Source organism: Pinus tabuliformis, chromosome 4_2 (assembly GCF_031772625.1).
Source record: "Pinus tabuliformis cultivar Carrire ecotype Pingquan chromosome 4_2, CPIR1, whole genome shotgun sequence".
NCBI lineage: Eukaryota > Viridiplantae > Streptophyta > Pinopsida > Pinales > Pinaceae > Pinus > Pinus tabuliformis.
The window spans coordinates 278,814,430-278,831,180 of NC_142304.1; the positions used below are offsets into that span (position 1 = coordinate 278,814,430).

Below are 16,751 nucleotides of genomic sequence, written 5' to 3' on the forward strand. Positions count from 1 at the left end.
GCTTGCAAGTACCAAGTTGCATGTATGTTTTCCTGAATAGTTTTGGCATGCATGTCATATGCATGTGGTTTATTGGTAATGATCTATCATTGGCATGGAGGATTTCTTGGATTGATAATGTATTTGCCTAGCCTTGCCATTTCCTAGATAGCCATGGTGTTGTAGGTTTATTTCTTCATTTTCCTAGTTGGTTCTCATGTTTCCTTTAGATTAGGTTGAGTTACTAGTTCCTGGAAGCCTTGGTTGGACAAACACTCTAGAAGACCTATAACAACTTGGGTTGAGTGACTAGTCTTGGAAGCCTTGGTTGGACAAACACTATAGAAGCCCTTGGTGGGTTGAGTTACTACTCCTGGAAACCCTGGTTGGACAAACTCTCTAGAAGATCGAAGGAAGCTGTGGGTTGAGTTACTAGTCCTGGAAGCCTTGGTTGGAACAAACGCTATGGAACCCTGGAAGGCTTGGGCAGAGACCAATATGGTGATGGTTTTGAGATGTTTGACTGTGAGGTGGAATCACTGTTTGATGGGTTGAGGTGGTTTGGCCTCTGGAAGCCCTAGATGGTTTGATTGATGTGTTTTATGAGATCCCACATTCATGCTTGGAATATGGCACGAGGGTGACTAGCTGAAGAGAGATTTGGCTCAACCATGTCTACAGTCGGGTGGTTCATGGAAGTCCCACAACTGGTTGGCCTTTGCATCATTAATATGAGGTTATTTCTCCTTGTTATTTCATGAGTATTGTACTAGTTTATATGTGGATTATATGGTTGTTGTTTCCTTGGTATTTATGTTGTTATTATGCTGGTTATGAGCATGTATTATGGCAGTGGCTATGTATGGCTCTCATCATGTTTTTAGTTGTAAATGAATGAACAATGTATTTATGGCCTAATGGATGAAATGACAGTTAATGTGTTGAGGCATCAATGATTCTTAGCGATTTTCAGATGAGTACGAGACCCCTATGCTCAGATATATTGTTTAAACCTGTAGATTACATATTTGTGACATGTTTGACGAAATGCTTGTCATAGCTACTAGGGGTCTAATCAAGTCCTCGTTCAAGTAATTGCATTTGTATCATTTTTCTGTTGTTATCATTCATTTCTGAGCCTGTCATTAAGTTTTGGGCAGTGACCTAGGCTCTAGGCCTGAAAGAGTGGCTCAAATCCTGGAGACACAAGCACAACACTGGGCAGAAAAGTCCCCAGATGCATGCATACCCATGTCGTGGGAGCGTCTAAAGCCTCTTGGATGCATGCTTGTCCATATCAAGGGAGCGTCTGGGGGTTTAATGGTCTAAAAACTTGGTGGGACCCAGGGGATGGTTACCTGAGTGGTCGGGATAGCTCCTGAGAGTTCTGTTGTTGATGTAAAATGTTTGTATGGTGTGTTTCCATCAGTTCCACTTCCTTAACTAACACATAGGGAGTCGAATCATATCATAGTAAATTCTCGTCACATGTTTACCCCGGTTGGTCAGTTACTTGGGTAGATGTGGGAGAAGGGTGTTACAATCTAGATCGGAAAATATCTACAAGCGAGTATGCGTTTAACCTATTTGGAGGAGAAATCAGTTGGATGAGCAAGAGACAGTCTGTAGTGGTTCTTTCAACTACATAGGTTGAATACATGGCAACCACTCATGCAAGAAAGGAAGCAGTTTGGTTGCAGAGATTGTGTTCAAGAATGGGGTTGGTACAACGAGCTATAAGGATAGACTTTGATAGCCAAAATGCAATTTTCCTAGCAAAGAACCCTAGTTATCATTCAAAGACAAATCACATTGATGTTCAGTATCACTTTGTTAGGGATATGGCTGAGGACAAAAAGGTGTTGCTGGTAAAGGTAGACACTTTGAAGAATGTTGCAAATGCATTGATGAAGTCTGTGAGCGCTGAGAAGTTTTCTTGGTGTAGAGAAACAATGGGCGTTGCAAGGTTGGACCAATGACTAAGCTCTCCTATGACCCCCTGTGTGGAAAGAGAAAAACAAGTGGAAGAATGTTGGGTGTGTGTTATATTCTTTCCATGACTAGTTTCACGCATTGTATGTTGCGTCGGGCATAGTCCCCCTGCATGGAGTCTGGGGCAGTGCCCCGGGAAAATTATTTTTATGCGGACCCAATAATATTTGGGCGGACCCACAAATGGTGGGAAGACCTACCCATGGTTTTTTGCATGAGTTTTGAACATAGTTTTAGGCATGATGGTTTTCTACCCATGGTATTTTGTAGACCCGGTCAAGGGAACTACAGTTATATTCTAATCAAGAGTTATGGATTGGGGTTTATGAATTCTTCGACATGTATATATATGTATTGTAACATTGAAAGTAAAATAATGAAAAATCAATTTGGTAGTCCCGGTTTTGGGAACCAAGGGAAAATCTCTGTGTATACTTGTTTTATGTTCTCACAATTGTTTATTTTTTGTCTTTAAGAATTTGTTTGCAAGTAAGTTCTGTACAAGGTTCAAACCTACACAAATGAAATCCTTGTGATGATGGACTCAAGCTTCAATTGGAATTTAAAGCTAGGGGAAAAATTATGGCTAAGGTTGAAGCTCTCCTACTACATGACAACGGCTATGCTCCTCCAGGAAATACAGATAAGAAAGATGTTTATACATTTTCCTAGTCTCTACATATATATATATATATATATATATATATATATATATATATATATATATATATATATATTATGTTTACTGTAATATGTTGTATAAGCCTGATATAGATACTTATCTTTATTAAATAATTCTCGTAGTTTTTGCGGTTTCTAAGCCAAAGCATTGTAAATATTTTGAGGATTTGAGACACTTCTAACAACAATTTATTTTTTGGAAAGAAACCCTCATGTGTTGCCAATGGTATGGTTTTCCTTGTGGTTGACCAAAAGCATATAGGGAAATAGACTATATGTAATCCTTTTTTATTAATAGAAGGTCTTTAATTTACCTATGTGTGTGTGTATACATATACTTATATACTCACCCAATTTTCCTTTAATGTTCTCTTTCCTAATTTCAAGAATATGTTAATAAAAATTTAGGATTAATCATATTTCATTGTTCTTATAATTTTAGAAATCTATATTTTAAAAAGTATAATAAGCATTTTGAAATCTAATTTTTGACTTAGAAATTATGATCCATCTAGATGAAAAATGAAACCACTAACATTATTAACATGATTAAATATCTACGTCAATAGCATCCCCCTATTGAAGGTTGAGAGATTAGTGTTTTACCAAATCTCTATTTTATGATCATAAATGAAAGATGTTGGCATGTTCTCATCATCTCTTCTACATCAACCCATGTAATTTCAAATATTAACTACATTGCATCTCTAAATCCATGTTTACCTTTTCACATTTACCTAACACAATTATGAAATTACAATTGCAATTTAGCAAATAACAAATGGAATTCTAAGGATACATAAGTTCATAAAACAAATGGAAAATGAAGTTAATCAATGTATATCAACCATATTTGCTAATGTGGTTGTGCTAGTATGTTTGAAATTAATCTTTATCTTTTTTAAGGATACATAAGTTCATAGAACAAATGGAAAATGATGTTAATCAATGTATATCAACCATATTTGCTAATATGGTTGTGCTAGTATGTTTGAAATTAAACTTTATCAATTCACCATTACACGACAAATTTTCTTAAAAAAAATAATGTAATCATCCATAGAAGCGTCAATAGTGAAAATAACTATTATGTTCATTTTATTCGTTTTTAATGATTTATATATTTGCTTTCATAATATTTTTGTGAGTTTTATATTGCTATAAAATTTCGTACATCAATAGTTATGATGGAAGAAAAGATCACCATTACAACAATTATTATAAATAATCGAATGCTATGAAAGAAACAGTTGGTTGGAGAAGAGATACCAATCTACAATATTTGCTACATTAGCTTGCCATCATGAACATGATATAAGCTTGAGAGCGATTTAAAATTCCACAATTGACTACACTTCTTTCATGGTTGACGAAGAAATGGAAAATGGGAGGTTCACAAATTGTGGAGTTAGTAGATTGTTAAAGAAGGATTAATTTGATGTTGTAGAAGTTGAAGAGATGACTCAAGCAGTTATAGGAATGTTGTTTGGCTTCGAATAAGTCCGCAAAAGATGGGGAATCAACAATGATGAACCAAATCAATTGGTTGATCAAATAAGTTGTTCAAAGCATTCATATTTATTATTTCATGTGTATAACTAGGAAGTGTAATTTGTAGAATATAATAGATGCTCGAGAGCTTGAACAATTTGGTTAATAAAGTTTGCATAATTATGTTATAATTTACTTTTGTGTAATTTTTTATTATTATTATTTTGGTGTATTTTGTGTAATGGATTAAACTTATAGTGACATATGAAATCAAAGAAGCTTTTTTTGTTGTATTTTTATGTTGAATTGTAGGGAGGCATTGCCCCTATGCATTAAGTGGGTGGGGGAGTTTGCAATAAGGGATCCCAAAATAGAATAAAAGTGATGGTACATAGAGGAAGATGCTATGGAAGACCAAGAAGACTATAGTGTGTAAAATATGTGCATGGCCTTGCAATGATAGGGAGGGTAATGATGCACAAAACGGATGTCATGGACATAGCTCAGAGAAGAGGCATTTCACATATGGTGTAGGACATTAGCCATGATGAAGCAAAATTGTAAACTACATGAGAAGAATTAGAAGAGCACATGACCTTCAAAAAAAGAATGATCAAAGCAATCAAAATATTGGAAGAAAATCTAAACATGATACTATAGTCTATTCTCGAAGTTCAAATCGTAAGGAAATGATAGATTAGATAGGAGAAGTGGAAAAGTTTTTTTAATTTGAGTAGAGTAGAGATCCTAAGGGAGTTAGGTTTATGAGTACGAATTTGAAATTCATGCTTCTTTGTAGTTAGATAAGTTGCAATTAAATATATAAAGTTATGGTAGAGAGAAGATTAAAACTTGGGAAAATATGGTTTTGGAGTTAAAGAATATTTTTTTCAAGTGGATTATGTTTTAAATTTGTTGAAAAGATCACAGAATTTGAAGCAATTGAAAATGGTAGTAAAGGAGTACACGGAGGAATTTTGTAGACTTTTTGTATGGTCTAGGCAAAATGAGAGAGTTGGTTATCCATTGCTAAGGATGTGAATGGTCTAAGTTATTCCATACAAGAGGAGTTTAATGTCTTAAATTTCCATAGTGGAAAAGACTTATCAAGTAGGTCTATGGATTAAGGAAAAATTGTTGAGGGAACAACAAATGATTAGAAAAGAAAGGAAAACAAGTGTAGGATGTTGAAAGCAACAACGATACTATGAACCTATCATAAGAAGGTTCGATGTTGGTAGAGAGAGAGGCTACTCAATAAGATGCAAATGTAGGGTGGGTGTGGGTGTGGGGGTGGGGGTGGCGGGAAGGAATTTCAAGGTGCTTGCTTCATATGTTGAATGGAGAGCCATATGGCATTTGGATGCCTCAAAATTTTGAAGGATAAAAGAAAATGAGGGGATAATTCATATTGTTGAAGCAAAACTAGCAATAGCAACAAGTGAAGTGTTGGAATTGAGAGCAAAGTAGCACGAAAGGTATATGATGAGAAAATTATGTTGGACCCTAAGAAAACGTTGTGAAGGCACCAAAATAGAGAGACACTCTGAGAATGAAATGTAAGATAAAAGGTAAGCATTGCAATTTAAGTATTGATGGTAGTAGTATAGAAAATTTAGTGCCTAATGAAGTTGTTCACGAATTGAAATTGAAGTGTTCACATCATCTAGAAGCATATAGAGTGTTATGGTTACAAAATGGGTATAGCGTCATAGTGAGTGAGCAATGCTGAATTAATTTTAATATTGGGTGTATTGTAATAGCATTCTAATTGATGCTTTGCCTATGGATGCTTGTCACATTTTGCTATGAAGACCATGACAATTTGATAGAAGAGTTATCCAGGATGGGAGAAGAATTAAGTACCAATTTGAGAAGGACAGGCTGAAATTTAACTTGCATCCATTGAAGGAGTAAGAGGTTAGGGCTATTGAAACAATGGCAAGCGCAATGCTAGTGTATGTGAAGGAAGTGAGGCAACTAGAGCCTGTGAAGCAATGGGTTAAAGAAAATAAAGAGCGTAGCAAGGGTCCTTTAACAACAACATTTTTGGAAGATAAGTACATGAAATGTTGTCATCCCTGTAATGTTTTATGTTTTATGTTTTATGTCATGGAATGTTTGTAGGAAATGCACTAGAGAAAGTAGAGATATGGCCATAAATGAGACAACTAAAGGCAATGTTAATAGTGAGAAGAATGATATGCTTGTGTAGTTCATGTAGGAAGTAATGGGAATGGTGCCTAAGATGGACGTTGGGGTTGTAGTAAGCACCATATAGTGGAACCAATGTAAGACAATGAGTACCAATGGCATACAAGAATATGAGGTTGTGCAACCTTATGGAACAAATTTGCAAGGAATGGACGAAAGACTAAAGGTTAGGTAGATGCATGGAAGAAATGTTAAAACATGGGGTATATGCGGTAGATGTAGCATCGTATTGGATCAAGATATTGAAAAAAAATGTTGCAAATGTTAATGGTAGAGATGGACATAGGATGATGTCTAGTATGTATCTCTTGTTACCTTACCTTTTCAACAAAATGTTGAAATTTTGCAATCATAAGAAGTTTGACGTAAAAAAATAAATAAATAATAATAATATTAATTGGTAAGAAAACTATTATCTACATTTGATTTAAATTCAATAATTTAGATGTTGCTTTCATAATACTTTTTTATTTAATTTCAATAATTTAAATGTTGTTTTCATAAATTTTATTTTGCTGCCAAAATTACTACAAAACAGTTGTCATAAAAGTAAATAAAGCTACTACACTCATAAAAGTAGATAAAGCTACTACACTAATGGCTACAAAATAGATAATTGCTATGAAAACTGTTATAGAAGAAAAGCTGAGCTGTGGAAGAGATATCAACCCATGATATTTGGGATGGAAAACAATTTAAAATTCCATCGTTGACTATTTTCCAGCATTGTTGGTCAAGCAATGGAATGTGGAAGGCTCGTTGACAGTGGAGTGAATGAATTGTTCAAGAAAGATTAAGTCGATGCTGCAGAAGTTGAAAAGATGACTTGGGTCGTTACAAGAATGGCATTTGGCTTTAGCCACATCAGCAAAATTAGGAGAATTAGCTGTGATAAATGCATATTATGGTGATGAATGCAGAAGTTGAAAAGATGATTTAGGTGGTTACAAAAATGACATTTACATCAGCAAAATAAGAAGAATCAACTGTGATGGATGCATATATGGTGATGAAAGTTAAATGCAAATCGATTGGATGATAAAATTAAAGATTCAGACCATTTGTATTATGTGTGCATAAAATTATCTACCCATGAATAACAAAGTGCCTTTGGTCTCTGAGTAAAGTTCCATTAAATGGTTCCAGTGGTAGATACAGGCAGTAGTCATCATTGTGGCAGCAGTGGAGCTTACAAGCCTTTGATTGGCAGTTGTTGCAATAGTGCAGGCTGTAAACCTTTGATTGGTAGTTGTTGAGAGGCTTTTAATTGTTGCAGAAGAGGAGGTGTATGGATGATTGGTAGTTGTTGAGAGGCGTTCAATTATTGTAGAAGAGGAGGTATATGGATGAATGAGGGAGTGAGAAATTTCAGAGCATAGCTGGTAGAAGAGGAAGTTTATGGATGAATGAGGGGTGACAAACTTCAGAGGAAGTTTAAGGATGAATGAGGAGTGACAAACTTCAGAGGAAGTTTAAGGATGAATGAGGAGTGACAAACTTCAGAGCATAGGTTGTTGAATGTAGTAGAGATTTGAAAACTTGGTGTTTTTACTTTCAATGGTATATAGGATTAGTATCTCTATGTTGATGCCTCGTATTTCGTTTATACATTTCTGAATATTCCAGAATCGATTAGACTCTGTGTCAGAGTTCATGCAAGAAAATAAAATAAGCCACCTACTGCAGCTAAAAGAACTATATGTTCAACAAAATATTATTTAGCCAAATTTAACAGTTACACTGATCAATCACTAGAAAACCATGGTAAGGCATGAAACAGTTCGTAGAGATGAATATACACTTGTAATTCTGTAAATGGATCATGAACGGACTACCCTATATGATATCCTCCTGTATACAAAAATTCAACAGAAGTAAGTACAATATTTCTGGATCCCCTATAATTTTGAGATCCTCACTATTTCAGCAGAAGGAAAATATTTCTGGATCCTCACTATTTCACCCAAAAAACCAGCTCCTCTCAGCGGAACCAGAGCAAAAGTTCCTGTGTCAGTTGCTGCTCCATTTTCATGGCTCTTTCATCTGATAAAATTGACAACCTACAAAGAGGGCAGGCGGCCTGCTGGCCATAATCCATCCATCTATCAATGCAAGATTTGTGAAATATATGAGAGCAACGCAGCTTATGAATCTGATCCACTTCTCCATCAATTCCACACAAGCAAACAGGGCACTCTGTAACATTGCCAATTGTGCCAGGGGATCTGCTGGTTTTACTGTCAAGTTCTGCAATCAGTATGAGACGAGCAAAGTGGGAGCCCAGGCCAAGACTGGTCTCCATGGCTTCAGGCATAGAGCTGTTGATACCCACAATTTGCAGAAGGCTGTCAAACATTCGCTTAATGGAAGCCATAGAGACGCCCGCCATGATTATTACTGTGACGAGAAGTCCTGAATTCGATGACACGTCTGAGAGGCTAGAAATCCCCATGGCTTTTCGGACACAAACGATGGAATGAAATGAAATGTGAAAGTTGAAACCTCCTCTGTCGCCTTCATTTTTACGCCGTAAGGCGTTCCCTCTGAGAGGAACTCCTCTCCGTGTCGTGGTGTCTCATTATGGACCCTTAGATCGATTGTTAGACGATGGAATAAACTCCAACCAGATGATCGGCCTTTTTTAGAAACCAAGCATCAGCTGATCGGCCTTTTTTAGAAACCAAGCATCAGCGAAGAGAGGCCAAGCGTCGTGTGTTTTCTTATTAACGTTTTATTTCCTTTATGTTTTCTTGTTTGGTATTTTTGTTTTATTGGACTCTGATTCCGAGAAGGTTGGTTTTATTAGACTCTGGTTCTGTGACCAGAGGAGAAACTATGCGAGGAATGGGTTCCGAGAAAATATGTGAGGAGTGCGGCAGGCATTAAACGATCGGCATCAGCATCCCAGGAGATGAGGTATTGACTGTTAATTTCTTTTCATATTTCAATCTGTAGATGTCAATATAATTATTGATAAATGTGAATTTTAGATTTATTTACTTGAGGTATTTGTTGTGGATAATATTTAAATTTTACAGAGGTAAATATGTATTTTTAAAACGATTTATTGTATGGTCAGAGCACAAAAATATACGGAGCCTATTTTTTTAATTTGAAGTATAGATATACAGATCTAGATCCAGGCCTGGGAAGACAGAATCCTGATGTGAAATAAGCCTACCTATACCTATAGGGAGTAAGCCTGAGCCCAGTTTCTTTTGGTATATAAGGTTATTTCATCATTTTGAATTTCTTTTGGTATATAAGGTTATTTCATCATCTTGAGTTTTGTGCCGATGGACTAGACGGAACAGATTTAAGTTAAATCTTATAAAACCCGGTTCAAATGCTTTTTCCATCATCAGATTATTTAATTCCAATGTTTTTTTCAACGTTCCCCAGATTGTTTCACATTCAAATACACCCCTGTAAATATGCAAAGCCATAATAGGGTTCAATGCTTGCTGACAATTGTTCAGGATTTGTAATTCCTCTTGTTAGCTACTTGATAACCGATATTTGGGTGGGTTCGCCTCTCCTTGGAGTGAAAGAAATTGGAATCGGTTGCTTCCTTCACCCAGCGAACAATCAGAGAAGAAGTCCTTTTAGTAATATAATATAAGGGTGGGGTTTATTTGATTCTTAGAATCATTTACCATCCCTTGTCATTTAGATTCTGGTTATTGTTATTATTATTTAAATGTCTAGAAGTAGATTTTTGGTTGTTTTGTTTTTCACCTCACGGTTCTTAATCATTTCTTAGCATTGTTGGTGTTGTTTTTCTTAATTTTATTTTTTTTTATTCAAAATTAAAATAATAAAATGTTTTCTAATTATCATACTACACAATTATTGACTCTTGAATTGATTCTTGAAATGTGTTGACAGGGTTAGGGAGGATGAGGATGATTCAATTTATTATTTTTATTTTCTTTGTAAATTACATCATTATTTATAAACACTCAAACACCATATCAATGAAATTAGTATTTCCTTTCTTTTTAAAGAGGAGCTTACCCCCTATCAAGCCTTCAAGATAGCTATGCCCATGGTTATCTATGAAGAATTCCTTTTGTGATTATGTTACTTGAGGATTCTTGTTTTCAATTATGCCTTTATTTGTTTGTTACAACAAACTTATATTTTGTGTTGTGGAATGTAATAATAATTTACAATAATGATATTTGTTCCAATAAATTCAATATTTTGTGGCAATAATTTTGATTTTTTTTAATTTAATGGTTGTAAGGTTATAGTTAATGCTAATGAAATTTTATGTGATAAAGTTGTTCGAATTTATGATTTGTTACTTTTTTTAAATATATAATTTCAATTTTTCTTGAATAATTTTAAAACTATAAAAACTATGATGATATCACACAACCATGATTTTTCTATTTCATAAGCATGGTCATTCCATATAAATTTTAAAAATTTAAAAGTCTTTATAATTTCTTTTAAATAATATATCAATAATACAAATAATTATAACATCAAAAATCACTATGATGGATTTCTTTGTGAGCACAATCTTTGAATATAAATTTTAAAAATATATTAGAAATCTATAGAAATGGAATATTATAAATAATATGCAATTTGAAGTTAATCTATAATTAGTTACACCTATAATTAAATATTTTTATCTTTATTTTATGTTATGTTTTTCTTTGTTGTGTGTGTTTATTTTTTTGTATTCTTGTTTGTGAGTGTACAATGATTTTACAAGTAGATAATATTCACCTCTTAAATTATTGGAATGTTGTATTATAACTTGTTAAAAACAATTGATGTTCAATTGAATAAAATTTGATTTTTTTGACAAATATTATTTCTTTAATAACTTCCTTTAAATCTATTTTTAAAGCATTTCTTAATTGATATTTCATAGTTTTGTTGGAGTTTATCATTTGTTTAACGAACAATAATATCACATTGTTTTTTTAATCAATATTTTTTATTATTATAGTACCACTAAAACTTATGAATTCTATATTTGATACTCACATATTTTCATAATTACACTAAAATAATATGTATTTCAACAACACAAATAATTGTGATATCACAAATGACTATGATCATGAATTTTATCTATAACAATTTTTTATTATATTTAAAAAATATAACGCAAAACTAGCATAACTTGAAAAAGAAATATGTTTTTAAAATATACTAGTCAAGTTCATTTTATATGATATAATATCAAATATTTCTATTTTTATTTTTTATTAAGTGATTGATAATGATTTTGGCCAATATCAATGTAAGAATTATAATTCAATGTCATATTCTTCACCTTTTTATATTCAATTTACTAAAATATCTGTTTTGCAATTATTATCAAACATATTCATTTCAAAGCATATGTAAAAATTATAATTCAATATCATATTATTCACCTTTTTATATTCAATTTACAAAAATATATGTGTTTTTCAATCATTATCAATCATATTCATTTCAAAAGATAACTATCAAGTACAAATATTTATTTTTTCTTTTTATATTTATGTTAAATTTAACAAAATTAACTTTTTCAATCATATATTTATTTTTCAAATATATAAGTATTGTTGATTATTTTTATTTGAATTAATATTTATGTTTCCTAACAAGTATTATCACCCAACATATATTTCAAAAATATAAATAAATATTAGACAATTATAATATTTTTAAAATATGTCACAAATAAATATAAATACACTAAAGATCACAAGCTTTCATATTTGCATTTAATTAACAGATATTTCAACTATACATATAATAATAACATCATAAGTAACCATAATCATGAATTAAGCTTTCATATTTGAATTTACTTAATAGATATTTCAACTATACATATAACAATAACATCATGAGTACTATAATCATGAATTATTTGTAAACTTAATCATTTGTACATTGATTTTTAACGATTATCATTAGAAGATATATATTTCAAAAACATAAGTATGACACGACACCCTTATAATATTTTTACGCCATAAGGTGTTCCCTCTGAGAGGAACTCCCCTCCGTGCCGCGGTGTCTCGTTATGGGCCCTTAGATCGATTGTTAGACGATGGAATAAACTCCAACCATTAGATCATCGGCCTTTTTAGAAACCAAGTGTCAGCGAAGAGAGGCCAAGCGTCTGTGGATGGATGAGAGAGGACAGCAATCTGAGGCGCCTCGATCCCCTTCGATCTGAACATCAGGGAGCTCTATGAAGCGGATCATGTCCCTTGACGAAGATGGCAGGGTATGGTGAGGAGAGCCGTCCATCCATTCGGCGGTGAAGAAGGTGACAGAAAAGCCATGGTACACAGTCAGCCGAATATTCACACCAGTTCACACCAGTTCTTCACTTGATCGCTCTACTTTGTGGTCACTCATTTCATGGCTCCTCGGCATTCTCGTTCTCTGTTGGCGAAAGCTTTCTTATTCTTTATTCTTATTCTTTCCCCCGTTACAATTTCCACAGGGCTTTGCATTGCAATCAGCCATGCAATTCAAAGAAAAACCAAATATTCTTGCAGCAGATGTCTTCCCTGTACCTCTGGGCCCATGAAAAAGATAAAAGGGTGCAATCTTATCTTTGTTAATTGCACTGGAAAGAGATTGAGCAATAATGCTCTGCCCAACCAGTTCCTCGAAAGACTTGGGACTGTACTTTTGACTCAAGCTTCTATTCACTAACATGTTTTCGTTAGTCCTCATCTGTAAGGATTCCTCCTCTGTCTCATATTCACTAATCCCTGACTTTCTGGTCCTGTGATGAGTTTTGATAGTAAAACAAGTTCGAAGCATTCTTCTTTGCAAGTATTAGCGGGAGAACTAAACAATGAAAAATCATCTTCATCTACAGGCAGTGTAAACTCATGGAAGGAATTCAGAGCTGCAGGATGGTTTTCATCGGTAAATCCCTGGTATATTTTGAATGATCTTGAAGATGTAGATTTGCTCTTTCCAGCAACAAGTTTTCTTTTCTGAAAGTACTTGGGATTTTTTCGGTTGCTTTTCCTTCTATGATATTTGAGTGCACCTTCAGCATCGAGATCCTCTACCAGAGTACTTCAACCAACAAATTCTCTTTTTGAACTCTTAATATTTTGTATGATTTTCTGTACTGTATCATGTATGTTGTTTTTATCAGAAGTTGTCAAGTTGGTATCAGACACTTTTCCTTCTTGTAAGGCCATGGAACTCATTTATATTGAAGCAGTTAAAGATAATTTTGCATAGGTTATTCACATTAAGGACTGTAGCCTTTCAATTGTTCATCACAGACCAACATTATCAGAATTCAGTCACAAGTCTGGTGTCGAGATAAATTTGCCACGTCACCTGATTTTTCAAATACAAAAACAGATATCTTAGAATACCCAAAATAGGAAAGCGTATTTCCATTCCAAAATCTACTGTGCTTTTTGGCTTCTCTAAGCTCAGGTTTCTACTTTATGCCTGCAAGTTTCCTCATTCACTCAGTTTTATCTACGTTAAGATACCCATGAGTTCATGGACTCTCATTATGATGTTTTGATCTATTAATTCGTCCCATAAATCCATCTTGTTTTATCTTACTTAGTGGTACAATTCCATCTTTACTTCGTAAAATTCCTGGATGTACCAATTTCAATGATTTTGAATAATTAAGACTGACACATCAAGGAGTTTTGGTTCAAAATCTCTCAAGTTAGACTCAGTTTCAGAATTCCAAGTCATATAATACGCACACCTAAACAGTTTAGAAGCATTAAAGTTTTATCAGAAATTTAAGGTTGAAAAGGCTTTCTGATGAGACTCTAGCTTTAGGAAAATCTGTGCGAAGATAGAATTTCAGTGCCACGGATGGAGAAAGTCAAAGTTATCCTCTACCGCCAGCTTAGACGCCATCAAATATTCCAAAAATTGAGGACTTCCTGTGAAAGTTCACGCTTTCCCTTCATCATTAATAGAGCAAGCAGCAAGAGCTTATCATTTCCCATGCACATGTACATATTATTCATAGTGATCCCTATCCATGATTAATACATAGCAGTTACGATGACTCTACCACTCAATATAACTTCCAATTGCAGGGAACAGCACTAAGAAAAGAAAAGAAAAAAACCCTGCAACACAGAAATTGGACGAAAAATTCTATTATCTATAATAAACTCTTTGTGAGTTCATAACACACAGATTATCCTTGAAATGAGAAAAAACCAATAACTTCCCTTTTTGATTCGGAAAGAGTAGGCAGGTTGCTTACTTGAATTTTGAATTTGAATGATGATATTCTCAAAATCAATGCTCAAGCCAGCACCATTGAATTATAATTGCTAATGTGACTATATATATATATATATATATATATATATATATATATATATATATATATATATATATATATATATATATATATATATATATACATTTATAGCACGATTTCCATCTCTACGACTTAATATAAGATTTGGAAATGGTGGCCATCAACTACTCCATCACCATTAGTAGGCCTGCATTTAATAACATTCAAATTAAATTTTGTGCAGGCCTAATGGAGTCATGCAGTTTAAATAAACAAGAGAGAACTCTTGTTAAATTAATTAATAGAAAATGTTGGTTGGTGGCAGAATGCAAGGTCATTTTAAGATCAGGAAGGTGACTTTCGTTGTATTGTGGATTTGTGTTGGTTTATTAATCACTTATTCTGATTCATATATGTTGATCTCATTATCTATATGATCCGAACATAAAAAGAAGAGGATTCCTGAGAATAGAGAATATATTCATTAGTTTATAATTTATGTTCTAGCATTATTTGGCTAGCTGACCAAGTCATTTGGACATGGCTTTGCCCTGGTTGCAGGTATTCTTCAAAGTGATCCACTAGTGCAAGTGTTTATCATAGATCTCCACAAAAACAGTCAAGTGTTTATCATAGATCTTTATCATAGATCTCCACAAAAACAGTGAAGTGTTTATCATAGATCTTCACAAAAACTATTAACAGTTAATCCATATGGATATAATTTCGAAAACAGTTTGGGATACAAAATTCAATTCATTACGCCGTAAGGCGTTTCCCTTTGAAATGAATTGCCCCAGCCGATGCCATGTCTTATTGTTGACCGTAGATTTGTGGTTTTAGACGATTGAAGGAAGTTTGGTCGTTGATCCTCACACTGTCCTTTTGTCTCCCAACCCAATGGCCTCTGTATCTTCTGAGTTATTGTTCGGGCGGTGGAAGATTAAGCATTTCTTGCTGTCGAGCCTCGCACGGACATTGGAGGCCTTTCCTACGATGGTCATGATTTTCGCCGACTATGAACCCCATTGGCATTGCAATGGAGGGAAAGCCCCAGAGGATTTCCTTTCCGAAGGTTCGAATCCTGCAGCGCGACGGGATCTATATGCTCCATGGACCGGGCCTCATGGAACTGGGACGGAGGCCCCGGGGTTTCGACGGTCTGCGGATGGGATCTCGTCTGTGGCCAGAAATACAAAGTTGGGTTTCTGCAGTCTGCGTTCTTTGTCGGGTGTTTGCTCGGTAATTGATATTTTCAGCCCCTTTGCACTTTTATATTTGACGGCTGATCGCCATTAAGATTTTCTTTCAGTTTCTGATGTATTTTTTGATACAGGTGCAGGGATATCTGGGCATCTATCGGATTCTTCGCTGGGGCGTGAGGGTGTCCTGAAGTTGGTCTGCATCTGCAATGCCATTTTTGGTTTCTTGACGGCAATGTCGTCGAATTTCTGGGTTTATTTAATTCTCCCTCTATTGACGGGAATTAGCAATGGTGGCCTGGGGTTGTCGTCGTTCGTCTTGGCGACAGAAGCCGTCGGACCGTCCAAGAGAGCACCGGTTGGCATGTCAACTTTCTACTTCTTTTCTCTCGGCATAGCAGTGCTGCCAGCTCTGTCCTACTTTTCCGGCAACTGGAGATATATGTACGTTGCGGGTTCGATTCCCTCGGCCGTGTATTGCATCTTCGTTCTGCCATTCGTTTGGGAGTCCCCGCAGTGGTACCTGGTGAAGGGCAGGCTGAAAGAAGCCATCGGCATCATGAGATAATAATCATCATCCCTCCATGATTCACATTATAGAAATAATAATTGACATTATCCACATACACAACTCTTGTGATGCATCTTTCTCATATGCTCAGGTCATTTTTTGAAATAAGTGTACTCATCCAATGATGGAGACTCAACACGCATGAGGTACATTAGTCATTTATTCATAAGAATATTTTTCATTTAGTATATTGGGATGTAAAGATTGTGGGTTGAAGTTGGAAATGAATCATGATGCTTGGAAGTTATACTTGTTGCATTATTTCATTTTTGTGGTTATATCCTCCTTCTAGTGAAGTGTAACCATATAGGGACTTGTCCAACCTCATTAAGAATAATAA

General features: G+C 34.6%; 1 protein-coding gene and 1 pseudogene across 1 annotated transcript; one reads left to right on the forward strand and one right to left on the reverse strand.

Moving 5' to 3' along the window:
• Positions 1-8,079: 8,079 nt before the first annotated feature.
• LOC149169076 (putative E3 ubiquitin-protein ligase XERICO) lies at positions 8,080-8,839 on the reverse strand. Its single transcript, XM_089427019.1, has one exon. The coding sequence runs from the start codon at positions 8,807-8,809 to the stop codon at positions 8,339-8,341; it is 471 nt and encodes a 156-aa protein (XP_089283145.1). The 5' UTR covers positions 8,810-8,839; the 3' UTR covers positions 8,080-8,338.
• Positions 8,840-15,538: 6,699 nt separating this feature from the next.
• Positions 15,539-16,408, forward strand: LOC149169077 (organic cation/carnitine transporter 4 pseudogene; annotated as a pseudogene).
• The last annotated feature ends 343 nt before the right edge of the window (positions 16,409-16,751 follow it).

What these genes read in the sequence shown, in the direction of transcription:
- LOC149169076 (XM_089427019.1), bottom strand. Translation starts at nt 8,809, where the DNA reads ATGGGGATTTCTAGCCTCTCAGACGTGTCATCGAATTCAGGACTTCTC.